The 19,227-nt window shown below is 27.7% G+C and overlaps 1 protein-coding gene across 1 annotated transcript; it reads left to right on the forward strand.

Annotated features, from left to right (window-relative positions):
- Positions 1-13,323: 13,323 nt before the first annotated feature.
- On the forward strand, positions 13,324-15,556 carry LOC137815032 (uncharacterized). The gene is made up of 4 exons (XM_068618053.1): positions 13,324-14,179; positions 14,312-14,654; positions 14,740-14,853; positions 14,946-15,556. The coding sequence occupies exons 1-4, from the start codon at positions 13,589-13,591 to the stop codon at positions 15,053-15,055; spliced, it is 1,158 nt and encodes a 385-aa protein (XP_068474154.1). The 5' UTR covers positions 13,324-13,588; the 3' UTR covers positions 15,056-15,556.
- The last annotated feature ends 3,671 nt before the right edge of the window (positions 15,557-19,227 follow it).

The raw sequence follows: 19,227 nt of genomic DNA on the forward strand, positions 1-19,227 counted from the left end.
ATTTACACATATTGAAATTAAAAATAGACACGTTGATTAATATCTTTTAGTGTGTAATGTGAGATATGTGGTGATGATGATTGAAGATTGTATTATAGTTAGAAGTGATACATCTCAACAATAAAGAAGAGAGGAATTAGTATAAAATTTTTTGAAAACCTTTATCTTATGATTATATTTGAAAACTCTTATAAAATATATTATTTTATAATATTCAATTTTATTTGTTTTATTTTCATTGTATTTATAACTCTTCTCAAATCTTGACTAGACATAAATGTATAATCTATAAATCATATTTTTGTCATTCAAACATTAGCACGACATAATCTATCACGTCTTAAACAAAACGTGTTTTAATCAAATAAATCATAAAAACAACTGTCCAAAGACACCTTAGTGTCATCAATAAATTAAAATTATAAAGTACAAAGAGGAAGTGATGCAATATTTTAATTTTTATTTCAATATTTTTCACTTCATAATTTATAAAGTACTTTGTTTTATTTATTTTTTAATATAAATAATTAAATTTACCTTGTTTTCATATTTTTATTTTTAAATGAAGACATTTTACACTGGTTCTGTGATTATAATCATAACTATAAATAAAAGTGACACTTGACTTAAGTAACACGTAACTTAGTGTACCCTATACATGTCAACATCATATATACAGGGAATATTATGTTAGCTATCCGTTACCACCAATAAATAAACAAATCACTATTCTACCACTTCGCTTTTAATTAAAGCATCTAATTGTACGTGTGTTCTGTTCGATTAAGATTATTCTGTAAATCATTAGGCTTCACAAACTATTTAAACTATAATTTTGAGATATTAAATATAATTACCATACAAATATATAAATTAATCATAATAAATATTGTATTAATACATGTCACATAAAATTATATAATTTAAATATTTCATTTAGATTATAAATATAATTTATATAATATTTTAGATTTTTAGTTATAATTATTTTTTTAGTTGTTATAACCACTACAAGAAAACCAATTTCTAGAGACCAAAATAATTAGTTGCAATAGTAACTAAATTAGAGATCATTTTAGAAACTATAACAAAAATTGATTTCTAAATTAGTTTCTATTATTGTTAAATAGTTTCTAAATTGGTATCTAATTAGCAACCTAGAGACCAAATTTAGAAACTAAATAATTGGTAGTTAAAACTTTGGTGGTTAATTATATATCAATTTAAAAACTATTTAACGATAATAAAAATTAATTTAAAAAATAATTTTTGTTTTAATTTTTAGAATACTCTCTAATTTAGTTACCATTATAACTAATTATTTTGATTTGTAAAAATTATTTTAATTTCATAATTTTTTTTTATTCAACTCTAGTTAAAGTTTATTTTTTCATATAATACTAGTATCCTATTAAATGTATAGATTTTTATAGTGTTAATCATTATGAATTTAAATAAAATATATTAAAAAAATAAAATATTATCTTTATATTAATATCCTATGAATTTAAATATTGATTCTGAACATGATAATATATTTAAATAAGAATTATTCATGATACATAATTACACGTATATTGATGGATGTGGCTCAGGAACGTACACTCCAACTTGATAGTGAAATGATGGCATCTCTATCCTTTTTAGGCGGCAAACCCTAAATAGCTTTTGGCTCCAATTCTTGTTCAATTTTTGAAAACCTAACATTACATTTTATATTTTTTGACACACATAACTTTTAATAATTTAAAAACGATTTGACAAGTGAGACACAACAAGTATGAAGAGTTGATGGGTGCAGGTACTAAAAAGGTGATATGATGGAAGATTAATACAACTTATGTAAAGGACTATAGTTTTAAATTTATTATACAAATTAAATTATTATTATCAGTCATAATTAATAAAATAAAGAAGAGTGAGTAAGAAAATGAAGTAACCGAATGTTATCCTTTTACGCGGTTCATTTATTATTTTATTCTACTTCCCGCCATTATTAACAGTGCTTCTCTTTGTTCCTGGATTTGGCGGGAAATTAACTTCGTGGGATAATCAAATCTATTTAATAAGTAAATTTTGAAGATGTAGTTAAAATATTTAAATTATTTTTAATAAAAATAATAAAATATAGTTAATATAATAAATAGAAACTGATACGTTGTAACAATACAAAAAAATGAAAACATAAAAGAAGAAACAGGGGGAAAGAACATACTAAGTTTTGCAATTAAAAAGCTATATATGTTGTGGTTAGTAATTGTTAATTATTAGTGTATAATATTTTGTGAGAGTAAACAAGAGGAGAAATTTTGTTGTTGTGTTAAATTTATGGTTAGTGTTTTTGGGTGAAAGAAAGGGTGAAGAGCATTTAATAAGTGCAATGAATAATGCATATGTTCCTGAATTACAGCTGATGCATCTTTACCCACTCACGGGATTTCTGGGGATTTTTCGACACATACAATTTGCTGCAATAAATGCAACATCCTTCTCTTTCTTCTTCCCATCAATTCATTCTTCATTTTTAAATATACTCATCTTATTCATCAATAACACAGATTCATGGGCATGTAAAAGATTCTCCTCAATAACATAATTTTGTATTCTTTTATAATAATAAAAAATAAATAAAAAGAAATACTTCAAAACTAATAGATTATAACTCATTCATTTTACATTAAATATGTGTTTGGATTGGGAAGAGGATTTGAGGGAGTGAATTTAAAGTGATTTGAGAAGAAAATGTAAAGAAAGTGAGATTGTTTAGATTCAGGTATATTATAGTGGATTTGTGAGGAAAGTTTATTGAAGTTTGTGGGTGATATGATGGTTGTAAGAAAATTTTTATTTTTTTTAAATGTGTAAAATATAAGTTTACAAATTTAACATTTTTAAAAAAAAATATTTAAATAATAAAATATGAGATATAAATTTTTTATGTTAATTTTAGTTAATTAAAATTTTATAAATACATATAAAAAATATTTTCATAAAATCAAATCAAATCAAAATTAAAAATAATTTTTATTATTGTTAATATTATTATTTAATAAATTTTTTTTAATTATTATTAAATATTAATTTTTTATTTTTATTTTTATTTATTATTATTATTATTTTATTTACTATTATTATTATTTTATATATTATTTCTATTTAAAATTTTTAAAATTAAGGGTAATTTAGAATTTTGATATGATGTGATGTATTTTTTTTTTTAATGTTTTCTTGTTTTTCTTCGCATGATAAAGAAGATGACTTTTATCATTCTTCCGCAAATCTGTGCAATTGAATGGAAGCAAATAAAATAAATCCGTCCATTTCAATTCGAGTGAACAATGTATTTGGAGTGTTTCAAAATGCACATGCTTGTTTTATTTCCAAAAAATAGCCACGTACACATAATATATATATATATATATATATATATATATATATATATATATATATATTCAAATCACTGTAAATAAATTAAATAAAAATTAATTTTAAAAATATAAATAAATAATTGTTATAATAACTAAATTAGACCACATACTTAAAAAATTATTAGTTTTTAATATTGATGAATTAATATTTAATAACTAACAAAGTGAAAAAATAATATTTAAATATTATTTTAAAAATAAAAAATTATTAATTTTTAAATTAATTTCTCACATTTATAAATTATTTATGAATTAATATCTAATAACTACCAAATAAAAAATTCTAACAAATTTATAATTAAAAAAATCCATTATTACGTATGTTTGCAACAAAGAATATAAGCAGATATCGTGATAGTAAATTACGTGTTTGTCCAAAAAAAATCATGATCAATGGAGATAAATATTAACAAGTTGTTTAAAATTTGGTTAAATATTAGTAGGAAAAAGTTATTTGACAAAACAGGTACTCTCTTAATTAACTTGGGTAATCAATATTCATTCGACAAAGATTAAGATTTAATTATATTTTTATTCTATATATTAATTTGATATACTTTAAATGAGAAATAGTATGAAAGTTTGTAGTATACACAATTAATGTGAATGATAGAACATGTTTAAAAAGTATATTAAAAAAATGACATAAATGCCCATGTGTTATTTTTATTAAGAATAAATAGTGAATACATACATGAGAATAGATGTAAGAATTGCGAAAGAATATTTAGAAACATTTATTATAATTATGGAATTAAATAGATGTGTATATATGCATAATTAGAAACGAGGATACAATTTAATTATCCAAACGAATATAATTATTTTAAAAGTATAAAAAAAGTTATAATTATTAAATTTTTATTTAGAAATAAATTGTAAAATCCGAACCTATGAAACTCGTACCTCCTCTTAAATGGCGTGTTGGTGTCCGATACTCTTGTTGAATACCGACACTCGTATGACACCTGTAAGACACGTATCCGTAAAATGTCCAATTCAAAAAGTATTTGTTAGATTTCTGATAATTCTAATACAGTTCTAACACAATTTTAAAAAAAAAAATACATTAATTTTCTCAAAATTCAAATTTTATTGTATAAATTGTTATTATGATTATAAAACTAAAAAATGAATCATTGTGAATCAGTCATGAAAAACATTTTTCTGCTCAAAAAAATCATTTTGAACATATTTATACACATAAGTCTTTATTGTCAATTTATATAATTCATAATTATATAATATATAGATTTATGTCCCCGTGTCTTACATTTTAGAGATTTTACATATCTTTGTATCACTGTCTGTGTCGTATCAATGTCTGTGATACATAGATCCGAACTCAATTAGTGTTGTAGCAAAAATAAAATATCGATATGCATAAAAAAAAAAACTAATGTTCATTCAACGATTGCCTAAAAGATACATTGAAAATAGTTTATGGTTGTTGATGTGTAAATAGTTTATATTTTCATTACTTACCTTGTTTATATCCCATTATGTACATAAAACCCAATGTCTATACCTTTTTTTTTTCATCAGTGCACCACCAATATAAGGGACCCTTCAATTTTATGCCTACCAATATTAATTTGTCTTTGTTATCATTATTTACGTAGAGAATTAAAAAAAAAAATTCAAACTAAGAAATTACTGTCAATAATTAAATTTTCCACTCACAATACTGAACTTTAACATCATGATTTTTTTTTCTCATAATTTCAAGGATAAAGATGTAATTCAAATCACAAATTGAAGGACAAATTTGTAATTAAACTCAAACTATCTGCACCTCTAATTTGTTCACAAAGAGTATTCAACTTGATACAAACACATTGTAAATATCTTTTTTTATATTGAATTCATGAAGCTGAGATAATATATTAAAGTACTAGAAAAGAATACATTTTTCATATATCTAACTTTTACATATTTTTTGGAAGGACTAAACAAATAGATTGTTTCAAACTTTAGGACTAAAAACAAAACTACGTTCATATCTATAAAAGAAATATATTTGTATTCTAATAATGTTTGATAAACTTGAAATGAAATAATGGTAAAAGCTATAGGGTTTCAGATTGTTTTTTTGTGATGTTAGGGTTCTACTTCTTGGAGAATAAGAAATAGTGGGTGATTGTGTTAAATGGTGAAAGTACAAGTGTAGTTATTGGAACTACGATAAAGATCGGAGAAAGAATAACTAACGTGAAAGAATTTAGAGATCTTATATTAGTTAGATATAAAATTAATTTATAATATATAAATTTAATTTTGTAAATAACAAAAATTATTGAACCTATCATATTATTTGTTATCACACAGTTATTAAATTATCTAAAAATATGTAATTGAATGCGAAGATTGTGGGTTGATACAGCGGGTGAACGAAGATGATGGTAATTCCTCTTACGCGTCAGTTTTCCAGTTGAAGAATGTTCTACGCATTATGTACGTTCCATTATCACATTTTTTCTAAAATAAATTATATTTGTACTTTCTAATTTATTTTTTAACTATTATATATTTTTACACTTTTTATTTGGATAGGATTTGGTAGAAAACAAAATCCATATTAAAGATACCAATATAGTTAATAACATTTCCTCTTTTTATTTCTCAAACACGAATCAGAATACAAAAATCCATGATAATCAATACAAATTGAAAACCTTTATGAGTCGAATGAAATACTTATTATTTTTTTATATATAACATTAACATTACAAAAAAATTAATAAATAAAAATTAATTTTATAAAAAAAATAATTAATTACTATAGTGATTAAATTAGATACTATTTTACATATTAAAAAAAATTAGTTTCTAAATTAGTTTTTAGTACTGTTAAATGATTTTTAAATTGTTATCTAATTAGTTATCAAATTTTTAACTACCAATTATTTAGATTATAAATTTGGTAACAAAAATCTTTGTAGTTAATTAGATACTAATTTAACAATAATATAAACTAATTTAGAAATATTTTTTTTAATTTTTAAAATATTTTTAATTTAGTCACTATAACAACTAATTATTTTTTTTCTAAAATTGGTTTGTATTTCATAATTTTCTTGTATTATATATATATATATATATATATATATATATTAACCTGTTCTGATTTTAATAAAAAATAAAATATTTTTTTCATATCTTTTTTGTATTTTCTCTTTTATTTCTTACTATAATTTTTTATCATAGTATTTGTAAAAGGTAAAATAGTATTATTAAATATTTCATATTGATAGTGGAGAATTAGAGTAAAATCTCTTTGTTGACATCCTAATGAATTTGCCAAAAACTTTTATACATAATTAGTAAAAATCATAAATTATCAATATTCATTTATGTTTACCGAGTCAAACTATTATTAAGTATACATATTTAGAAAGTGTTTATCTTAATCTTAAGTGGTGTTTGAGAAAAAAATTATACACTCAAACACTATTTCTGCTTAAACTAAATTAAAATTATTTTATATAAATCGTCATTAGAAGTAAAATTTTAATATTTTTACTTTTTTTAATAAAAATATTGCATAATGACACTGTTTTTTTTTTTTTTTTAATAAATTGATCGAAAGTTGTAGATGAAGGAACAACTTCTTTGTTCTTAAAAACAACTATTAACAAATACCTTGTAAAGTCTTTAACAAAAAAAGATAAAGAGAAATGTTTCCTTTGTTAAGTTCAAGATATGTCTCTAATCAACATTGTATGCACTATTTGCAAATTGACATGCCTTTTAGTGGCTCCAATTTTATAGGAAACACAATTGCGACGCTAAGAGGACCATAAGCACTATTGTTTCTGGGACATCTTATTAAAATGAAGAAGTAGTACCTTCATACACAATTTTTATTTAATTTATTTTAAAAAAATAAAATAATCGTATCATTATACACAACTACAATAGTAAAATTGTGTTCTCCCTGACAATTTATGTAAAGGAAATTATAATATAATTTAAGTAGAAGTCGTATTTGATTACACAATTATTTCATTTCAAAGTTATCACCTTAAACTTAACTTATCAATTTTCATAAAAAATAATAAATTTACCCGTTTAATAAATTTTTAAAAAATTATTCCGAATGAATAGAAAAACCAGCCAGAAATGGGATACTTTAAAATCCTTTTGACCATATTTTTATGGATTAGCAGGGAGTAGACAGAAAGAAAGAAAAGGAAGAGAAGAAGGGTAATAAGGAGTAATAATAGAACGTTCTGGGTCAAATGCCCTAATCATGCTGTTCTTTGCTTTTATTAGTGACGGATATTATACTGATTAAAGCAACAATTAAAGATCCCAATTCATGGGGTCACCAACACAAACCCAACACCCAACAACATCATATTCACATGTGGGTTCCATTTCTCATTTATGTCCCAAAACTAAAATAAAAAAATAAAAAAATAATATAAATATCACTTACAGAAAAAAAATATCCTCATACGAGAAACTTATAGATAATTAATCTTGTTTATGTCAGTGTCAACTGTTTATTCAATTTTTTAAAACATATAATACTTATATATATTATTGTTCTAAAAAATTTTAACAATCACTTAATAGTTCTCAGAGGCAAAATTCAATAAATTTGTTACATCTAATTATATGTTTGCCGTAAAAAAACATATAATGAAATTTCACGCTATGATACACTACAAGAAACTCATGAAATAGAAACTAATTTTTAGAGATCAAAATAATTAGTTACAATAGTAACTAAATTAGAGACCATTTTAGAAATTAAAACAAAATTTGCTTTCTAAATTAGTTTCTATAATTATTAAATAGTTTCTAAATTGGTATCTAATTAGCAACCAAGATTTTATAGACCAAATTTAGAAACTAAATAATTGGTAGTTAAAACCTTGATTGCTAATTAGATACAAATTTAGAAACTATTTAACAATAATAAAAACTAATTTAGAAACCAATTTTTCTTTTAGTTTCTAAATTAGTTACTATTCCAACTAATTATTTTGGTCTCTAAAAATTTGTTTCTATTTCATGATTTTCTTGTAGTGATAAAACAACACCAGAATCTAACTAATAGTTAAGATACTTGGTAACACTGAATACAAAAATTAAGAAAATAAACAATTAAAACGAAATAAAATCATAAACATATTAATATACAAATAAAAAAAAATCTAAAGTTTAAAAATTGTAAATACTAAATTTATCATGATTTCTTTTGTATAGATAAAGGTGAAACTTATTTCAAGAAACTAAGTAGCATAAGGTGTGTCCAAGTTTAGAAACAAATAGAAAAGAATGTGCATCCCATAATGCTCACACCAATTCGTGTATGATGGCAAAAACATTATTACCCTTCACTTTAACCCATTCTCCAAGTTATTCTTTCCAATTTTACATATTCTCTAATGTATCACCAATTGTCATAATCAGATTAGAATGTATGATCAATTGTATATTTTCTAAGAAAAAAAAACTTACTTATCATGTGAAATTTAATTTTGATTAAAGAAAAGCACCAATAATACTATTCCCTACCCTTTTCATCTCCACCAACCATAGCTGTTCATTAATTAAAAAATTGTTTGATTCAAATTTGAAATAAAAGAACCAGTTAATATTTAAATTGGTTTGACTTATGTAATTTATTGGATCAAACGTCTCCCATAAATTCATCTATTATTTCATTTAATTTTTTCTGTTTTTTCGGTGAAACATTAATAATTATGCATAATTTTATGGCGTTATGATTGGGCCGCATTACTTATTGTTTTATTCGTTGATTTAATTACTTAGTGTGTCTAAAAAAAGGTATGATTATAACCAAACAATAAACTTCAACTTTACGGGATTGTTTTAAAATAAAGTACCTTTTCTATGATTTCTATGAGATTTTTTTAAAAAAAACCTTTAACATAAAATATAAGTATTTACAATACATTTCTCGTGATTATAACTCTTAGGTAGATTATAAGGATGGTACGCTTATAGGTTTAGTTCGCTTAGGTCAAAGTATGAAAATAAATGAGTGAAATTAGGTTGACTAATTAAAGAAACATACCCAAACAATAAGTGTTGTATGTCCTTTTAATATTAGTGTATAGGTATAATGTTTCATAAAGCGAACAAATATATTTTGATGTATTTTTTTTTATGCTGTTTTTAGTTTTTTTAATTATCTAAAACATGACATGTTCTATAGTATATGATGCAAATATGGAATATTCAAATGGAGGGAAGAAAATAGCAAGAAAACAAAATCAAGAGGATGTAATAAATTTATAGAACGTGGATGTCTTTAGGAGACTCACATATTACGAAGCGAACTTCAAGTCTAACTCAACCTCATAAAATCATATCAATGAGGTGAGGTTTGAACTCACTTATATATTATGAAAGACTATAATCTCTAGTCGATGTGAGATCTCTAACACCACAAGAACACGGTTATAGTAAGAATGGAAGAAAAATTATGTGAATATAAGGAATAAGAGAAAACAAGTTGAATGTGAGTAATAATCTATTCGTTTGTCTATTTCTTTATTCTCTTCTTCTATATGTTAATTTCTATGATTCCAAATCTCAAGTGATGAGATACCTTTCTTACGATACCTCTATTTCTTATGATACTTGCCAACTTTTTAAGGTTAAAGGTTTACAAAGCACCCTGTTTAAGGTGGTAGTGGAGAATAATTAATAGTTGGAATGTGAAGATAAAGTCCAACACCTCCTAGCTCACATTCAAGGTCATTGTCTAACAGTTTCAACATATTTGTTTCCAATTGTTGCAACAAAACTTGTTATTGATACTCAATGGTTAACAACATTGAAGACACACCTAGTTAACTATAACAAATGTTTTATCACATTTTATTTGAATGGAGGCATTAATCACGTGACAAGAAGATACAGTAAGTCACCATACTCAAGCACAATTTCATCAATTCAAGCGTTTACATGTCACTGGTGCCATCAAAGACTTGTATACATTATAACTTAGTCCCACAGAGAATTCAACTACATCTTTGTTGGATTTGCCTACTTGTGTAGAACCTAAAATCTCTCTACTATTGAATCAATACAAATAAAAATTTGGTGACTAAGGTAAAAAAAAATAAAAATTAGCTAGTTCTTTTTGTTACTTTATCCTATCCTAATCAACATTTCAGATTTTTTCAAGGAGGGTTGATTACAGAAAAGGTAAGATAGAATAAATATTTTCCCATCATCATCCCATAGTACAGTTAATTACTTTTTTTTTAATTTCTATTATTATTGTAATAGTTGTTTTATTGTCATTTAATTTACTCCATTAGCTATCAACTTAATCTTCTCATCGAACGAATCCTAACAATCTAAAACACGAATAAAGAATATAAGTTCAAAACATACGATTCAACTCATTAAATCCAGTAATGCCCTTCTATTGATTCAATTACTATTTAGCTTATTTAATCTACTATTTTTTTTTTTATCAGCAAGATATCTAATCTACTCATATTATTTTTATTAAAATACAAAACCTAATTAAGGTTAAATTCATTTTAAATTTCTGTGGCCTTTTGCAACTCTTTTAATCCCTAAAGATTAAATGTTTTGTTGAGTCCCTATAAGTTTAAAACCACCAGGATTTTTTTTTTTCATTACACGGATCAAACTTAGAAAGTAGGCATAATGATATGGATTGAATTTGAAGAGTCTGGAAAGTTAGATCAGTCATTGAATTGAGATTTTACTGATCAAAATTAATTCGTAACCACAAATTGTTGTTTGATGTTTTTAAACACGAATCATTGTAAATAGTATTGTGGATGATAGACTTAAATTTTACTGAATGCGATGTTGGGATACAGTGATAGATATGTAATTATTTGGGCAATCGAAAAAATGTTTCCCCATTGAGTTTTGCATGAAGTATGTGAGTTTTTGGAGGAATTTAGTTTTGAAAGTATGTAGTATCATTCATTAAATATTAAAATAAATAAATTGTGCTACCTCAATGGTAACACCTTTATATTATTCATCCATTTTATTAATTTTACTATTTTAAGAATTATATTATGAAATTGTATCACAGTAGTAAAAAAATGATTTTTGGGGTTGCTTAGAACTTAGAGAGGAGTGAAAAAAAGAGAAAGAGCATTGTGATAGCATTGCAAAATGGGATAATTGGAAATGATTTATTGTAATGATGCACGATACTCGTTCTTATCCCCTTGTGGTGGAAATGAGTAATTTGGTAGTTTGAGAAGCAAATGAAAAGCAGAATGTCAAAGGATGTATCCACAAGCAAAAACAAAAAAGATACTCATTATATTTGATTTGATATCACATAATCGTGGAGAATTGGTTATTGAAGTGCTTTACATTGCACAATACGCTGAGAAAGCCATGATCAAGAATCATAATGGAAATTTTATAAAAATGGAAAAAAAAGGTCCAAATTGAATGATATCCAAATGCGAGGGTATGAACGTGCATATGCATTACCCTATTTTCCAATTTTCCCTGTAAACAAAAAAGTCAATCTTGGTTTAATTCGAATATTGTCCAAATCGAAGGATATAAGGACCCCACCACCTATTTTTTCAATTTACATAAAACTTCAAATAAAAGCCAGCTTCGGCGGCAGATCTATAATCACCATTAACAAAATTTACACCAACAATAATTTTAAATTTATAATCAAAACCAATTACACAAAGGGAAAATAAAATACACACGCAATATTTCAAATTTCAAATTTATGAACGTACATTTTTATAACTTGTTTTTAGTAATATGTCCTTTGATAATGTTGTTGATCTCTTTTATAACGAATTTCTTAATTGTCTTTTAAATTCAACATTTATAATTTTTTTTGAAAAATACGCAAAATATCTTATTTTTTTCCCCTTTCAATCATGTGTTAAATAAATAAATAATAAAAAATTCTTATTTTCATCGTAACCCTACCAATTGAAACTGAGCTATATTAATTAAATATATAAGTATAGTGAGGGGTATTTCACTATGAGTTCCGGATAGTATACAATCTATTCAAACACTTTCCTATTTTTTCAATAAATTTTAATTTTTTTAGAATGACACTATAAATATCCACCGACTGTTTAAGTTCTTGAACATTAATGATATCTTTTACTATTTACTCCAACTGCACATTTAAGATTCAAATTTAATATTACTAATTAGTTGGTATGAGGTTGATTCATTAACATTGGTTAGTGTTGGTATGGTTATTCTTTGTTAATTTGGTAAGCCTTCTAATAGGAGACTGATGTCAAGTATTTATGTATAAGGGTTGGACCATCCTTAAAGTGGTCCCTATTTATTTATTTATTTTATTGTTGATAAAAAAAAAGTTGAAGTAATTCTGTCAATACTCAATGATAAAAAAAACCCAACGGATAGAAACCAATTAAATTATCTATTTAAATACAAGATAAATTTTGATATTAACGTTAAAAAAAACTGAAATTTGACTTTCAAGAAATTAACGAAAACCTTGTTAATCATAACAAAAACATGTTTATGAATAGGATTGAATTAGGTTTCATTAAACTAGTTATGTAACGCAGTCAAAATAATGTGGGGTGTGTTTAATTTATGTAGTTTTTGTAGGAAATTGGAATGAAATTAAGTGAATGAATTGAAAGTTAATTTGATGAGTGAAGAAGATAAGTATATTGTTAAATATGGGTTGTCCTTGAATGATGGGAAGTGGTATGGCAATGAGAGAGTGATGTTAGGATTGGGAGTGGACAAATGGCAGGTGCCTTGTTCAAACAAAAACAGGGACAAATGTTTCCACTTCTCTCTCTCCTATATCTTCTTCCATTCATAATAATAATAATAATAATAATAATAATAATAATAGAAATAATAGTAATTTAAATTTGAAAATAGGGAGTGCCTCAAAAGGACCCTGAAACCTTAATAAAAGCAGATTGTCTTCAACATTCTATGCTCCAACTCCCTACTATCAGTACTGCTGTCTTCTCTCTCTCTCTCTCTCTCTCTCTCTCTCTCTCTCTCTCTCTCTCTCTCTCTTATCTCAGAAAACTGGGCCTGCAAACCCGGCAACCTCAGCTGCCCCATTCACATTATTAAATCCCCCAAACTTCTCACAGACCCTTCACAACCCTTCCTTACCCATTCCAACAACCACCATGGCTGATGCTGCCCTCTGGCTTCCCTCGCACTTTCTTGCCCATCACACCAAGGACAACTGCAAGAACGCCCATTTCCACGCCCCTTTTGCCTTTCCTTCCGAGTTCCCCTACGAGTTCGGACTCTCTTCTCCCACTCTCGAATCTTTCGCGGGCTCCACGGGGACCGAAAGCAGCGACGGCGAAGAGGACTTCTTCGCCGGCCTCTCTCGCCGACTCAGTCAGTCCTCGCTCAACGAACCTCGGAAGCAGCTCTCTGCGATGCCTATTCAACCCGACAATGGGACATTCTCGGAGATTCCGAGGAAGGCTCAGGGTTTAGTCGGGTCGCCGCAGTCGACGCTGACCGGATTCGGGAGCTGGTCGGGTCGGAGCGCGGTGTCCGGCGACGGAAGCCCGAACGGGTACTCTCGTGTTCCTTCGCCCTCGACGACGCCGTTTGATGAAAATAACGACCCCTGGGAAGTCATATACGCCGCCGCCGGACAAGTCGCACGATTGAAGATAAATAACAACCATGTTTCACAGTATGACTTTCAGAACAGTAGGGGTTCAGTTACACATTCTCCGCTTAACCAGAGTTTCAATCAGGTAAGAGAAGCTATTTTTTGTAATTTTTTGGTTCCTTATTTGCCCTTTCCTTCTAATATATGCTCTGTTTTAACCCTATTACATGTCTATGTAGGGTTTCTAATAATTATTGATGTTTTGTTGGTTCCTTAGGTTGCGAGACCTAAGCAGCAGTGCGGTTCGGTTTGGGGAAGGCCAACCAAGCCTAACTGGGTCGTTCAGCCGCAACAGGTTCAGGTTCAGAACAGAGCGCGTGAGTTTGGCCATGAGAGTGTTAATGTGAAATGCACCCGTCCTACATCTTTGCCCCAATCTGCATGGCCCCCTTTGCAAGTTCAGCAACAGAACAACCGGGTGCAGTATGGCGGATCCGGGTCTCGGGTTGCTGTACCCGGTACAGGTGGTGGATCTTCTGTGAAAAGGGGGTGTGGTGGAACTGGGGTGTTCTTGCCTCGTCATTATGAAACAACCCCTTCTGAATCTCGCAAGAAAACTGGTTAGTGGTTATTTGCCTCTTCTCTGTATGTCGCCGTCGTTGTGCTGGTTGACGTTGTCTCATGGTGTGTTTTTAATTTGGTCAGGCTGTGGTCCTGTCTTGTTACCAGCAAAGGTGGCTCATGCCTTGAACATGAAAATGGATGACCTAAATGGGGTTAACCAACAACGCTTCTCGAGCGCCTTTGCTTCGGATTACGGTAAGTTAGTCTTTAAAGTGTAATCTTTTGAACAAGCAAAGTTCTTGGCATGAGTGTTGAACTCACTTTTTCTGGGTTTTTTTGGCTTACAGAGGCGATTTTGGCGAGAAGAAAGGCGGTTCTGATGCAGCAGAGATTAAGTGTTGGACGAGAAGAGGCAGCTAACTGTGAAATTCGCCTACCACAAGAGTGGACTTACTAACACTTTTGAAGCTCTAATTGCTGCTGGGAAAACTTGTGCGGAGAAGAAATGAAATAGATTGTGGCAGTGTTATTTGGTTGATTTGGCAGAAGATGAAATTGAAGAATGTGTTTGGGTAGTTTAGTTGAAATAAGGGATCCACTTTTTCTTTCTAGTTCTAGTTATAGGAAGAAAAGATAGGAAGCAGCTTTTGGGAGCTGGTTTAGTTTTAGTGGAAGGAATAGTGAAAGGATAGGAGATTAGGCAGGGCTTTTTCCATTTTTACCCTTTTAATATTAATATTATAATCAGTTGTAATAACAATAATACGATAAAAGGTGGTCGTTTTGTATGGTTATGGTTATGGTAATGATGATAGTGATGGGGCTAAAGCGCAAGGTATGGCTGAACGATGTCCAAGTTTGAATTGAAATGAAGTGATGTGTTGTTCAGGTGAAAAGGCGTGGTGATTATGGTATACAGTATGTGATAAATTTTAGTAATAAAATTATGGTTTGTGCAGTTGTGTGTATTGGCTCGAAAACAGGGGTGAAGAAATTTGAATGAAAAAGGAGGGATTATGTAATAATGGAAGGAAAGAATAGAATAGAATAGAGGGGTCCATCGTTGTTGTTCTCCACAGCTTTTCCTTAAACTGCGAACGAACCAATACATGTTTTGAAAGTGGCGTTGGAGGCATTTTTTGATTTCGACTAGGTCAATTATTTTTGGTTTCAAAATATTGTGTTTGTTGTCTTGTGTCCTCTACCCTAGCTATTCCATTATTTTATGGGTGTAACTAACGGTACGGCGGATTATTTTAACTTTTACACTCTTCCATTCGCTTTATTCAAACATACCAACAAACTACTACTAACTTTAACTAAACCATCACTAATGTTCCACATTATTTACTTACTACTACACTCGTTAAACAATTATAAATATATATATATATATATATATATATATATATTTTACCTTTTTACGTATTTATCAACTCTAATTATTCAAACTTAAATAACATACAATTCGTTTCAAGCAAGTTTATGACCAAAGTTAATTGAAATATTAATTATATTTTAAGGATGTAAAATTTATTGGGCTCATTTTTAATAGAAAATTGAAGTTTAAAACTTTCTCAGGTGTTTAACTGTAACCCGAAGATAACGTGTGGTTAGGGTGGTGTTATCACAGTGGAAATTACTTTTACGAATATGATGAATGAAAAACAATATTTTACTGTTTCTGATCGGGCGTCAAAAAGCAACCAAAATCTTTATCCTCGCAGAAAAACAAGTTGAATATTCAAGAATTGAGGTTGTGACTCCTTTAGACTAGAAAATGACATGTACCTCGTTTTACTTCATTCCAAAAATCCAGTTGCTGTAACGAGAATTGATTTGCACTCTATTTACTTGGGCTACGCTATTTTTGTTGTATTAATTTTGTTGCGTACAGAATTCACAAGTAAATATTTCAACTTCTAGTAAAATTAATTTCAAGCATAAAATCTTTGAAACATTTATAATATTAAAGTTTGCGTTGATGATGTTCGAGATTTACATTAATTAAAAATAAGTATATTTTATAATATATAAGTAAATACAAATTTTATTTATAAATTAATATTATAAAGTTAAATTAAAATTTTAAAATCTACCTTTTGTTATAATATCAAGTTATCTAAAATTTATAAAAAAAATTGTTGAATTTATAAACATCTACTATCACATCATTATCAAAATATATACTCTAAAAGTTGGAAAAGTTATGTTTTGGAAATCTACGAAATATTAAAGCAAAGCGTGTAAATAAACTTAAAGCAAAAGTAAGAAGGTTGTAGTAGAGATAGGTTGTACCCACGTGAAGGGTCTCAAACACTGAACTCAACAGTTACCAATAGTTAGTGTGACATCATGGGTTTCCATTTTTATTACTTTTGTTTTCCACGATGTGATGTGTTTTCTTATTGGGTGAATAGGGCTTTAACCTGCTTATTTTGTGGCCCATGTCTAGCCGTAAATCACGTTTTTATGGGTCCATTATGGACCCAGATTTTTTTCTTCTCGGTCCATTGTATTTTTATACCATTTCTGCTATTTCCGTGACTAGTACGAAGTAACGACCACACTAACAAAAAAACCGGAGAATAAAATGGAACAAGTCTACACCACGAATTCAATATTCTCACTACGCCTTATCAACAATAATTAACTATGCACAATAATGATGAAATTATTAAGTTGACTGCATATTGTAGATAAAATAAGCTAGCTTACAAGTATTCTTTATAAAACAAATATAATTTTTTATATACATTTTTGAAATTCAAATTTGATATTTTAAATTATTTTTTTATTTTATCCCAAATAAAAAAATACAAAACAAATTAATACATTATTAAATGGTAATTGGACAACTGACTCGATTCATTACTGAGCAACATACATTGAGACAATTAAAATTCGAGCATAAATTAGATTAGTTTTTTAAATCAGCAATGAATTATATATATATATATATATATATATATATATATTTTTTTTTTTATCAGCAATAAACAATGAATAAATGTGAGTCACTTTAGGGATGACTCAACCCTTATACAAAACACACGACCTTTAACCTTGTTCACAACACACACCCCGCCAACACCTAAGAACTTAAATAAAATCGAAAAGAACTACTTACAACCCTCACTCTTAAATCCAAATAAGACATCAAAACAGCTTGCATAAAGCTATAGATTTTACTCCTACTAGAAAAAAAAAACAGATTATTAAGAATCTCCGATGCATAACAATTTGTGCATGAGAGTATATATTATGGAAGATACAATAATAATTCGATAGCAGGTGGTCTAATAATTCTAAAAAATAATCATTAAGATAAATTCAAAATAATTATTATGAAATTTACATTCAGTCTTAATTTTTAGTCGATATATTTAACACTATAAAATATCTTAATTTTTAGTTGATATTACCCGCAATAAAGTTATTGATTAAACTTGTTCTATTGGTCTATTTAAGTTTCGAGTAGGTTGAAAGGCGCAAGATTTGGATTCTGATTTTTGTAAGATAGGAATTGATTTCTTAGTTTATTAACAGAGAAGTACATATATATCACATTAAACACAACAAAATTATGATATGTGTCATCTGAATGTGGTTATTATTATTATAAGGTTGATTTTATAATTCGGTGCTTGAAAATGCTTGTAGTCTTATCCCAAATTAATGATTGATTTGTGAAAGGAAGCTTTGTTTTTCAATGATTTGATGTCTGAAGTAGGCACTCAGTGTTGGAACTAATTACCCACAAAACTTGCATCATAAATGCCTCTTTTTTGGACTCATCTTATCACTAACTCACTGGCGTGCACTCAGTTAATCATTTGCAACTCACAATGTATTCAAAATTTCAAAAATATAACATTTATTCTTTAACATGTAAAGTCTCTCTTCTTTTTAGTCTCCTTCTTTCCCTTTCGTTGCATTGATTACTCATTCAGTCATCAAAATCACCAATCATCTATAGCTTTCTTTGCAAATATATGCAGCTCCCTTTGTCACCTTCACCCAAAGTCAGCGTAAGAGTTAAGACATCTCTTTTGACATTATTAGTGTTTCAATGATTGCCAATACAGAATCAACTTTAGAGTTGAAGGAATCTTGCATTTTCTTCAGCAGAATGCGGAGAAACACATGGGGCCATCATGCAACAATTCATCCTAACAATCTGCTACAAAGAAACTCTACCACAATGCTATAATACAATCTACTCAAATATATTTCTACCTGCGATTAAATATAATTTTAACTCATTTTCGAGTAAGCATCTGAAAAATATGCACAAAATTACCGAAGAGGTAGAGAACACACACTATAGAATGTAATTCTCTACCCAAGATTTCTTAGAAGAGAGGGTTGGGGAAGGTGAGGGTCTGAATCTATGTAAAATTCTTTTGATCTCATAAGATATATTTTTTCGTATATTTGATAATTTTGGATTCAAGAATAGAAAGATTCGGTAAACAAAAATTATTTTCAGAATAGAAAATTCAGAAGATAAAAAAATTATTTTAAAATATTTTTTTGTAACACAGTTTTTTGACTTTGAGAATGGTAAATCCAAAATTCATAAAATATAAGAATATGATCCGAAAACATTCGAAAAAGAGTAATTCG

The sequence above is a fragment of the Phaseolus vulgaris genome, chromosome 1, assembly GCF_000499845.2.
Source record: "Phaseolus vulgaris cultivar G19833 chromosome 1, P. vulgaris v2.0, whole genome shotgun sequence".
Taxonomy (NCBI): domain Eukaryota; kingdom Viridiplantae; phylum Streptophyta; class Magnoliopsida; order Fabales; family Fabaceae; genus Phaseolus; species Phaseolus vulgaris.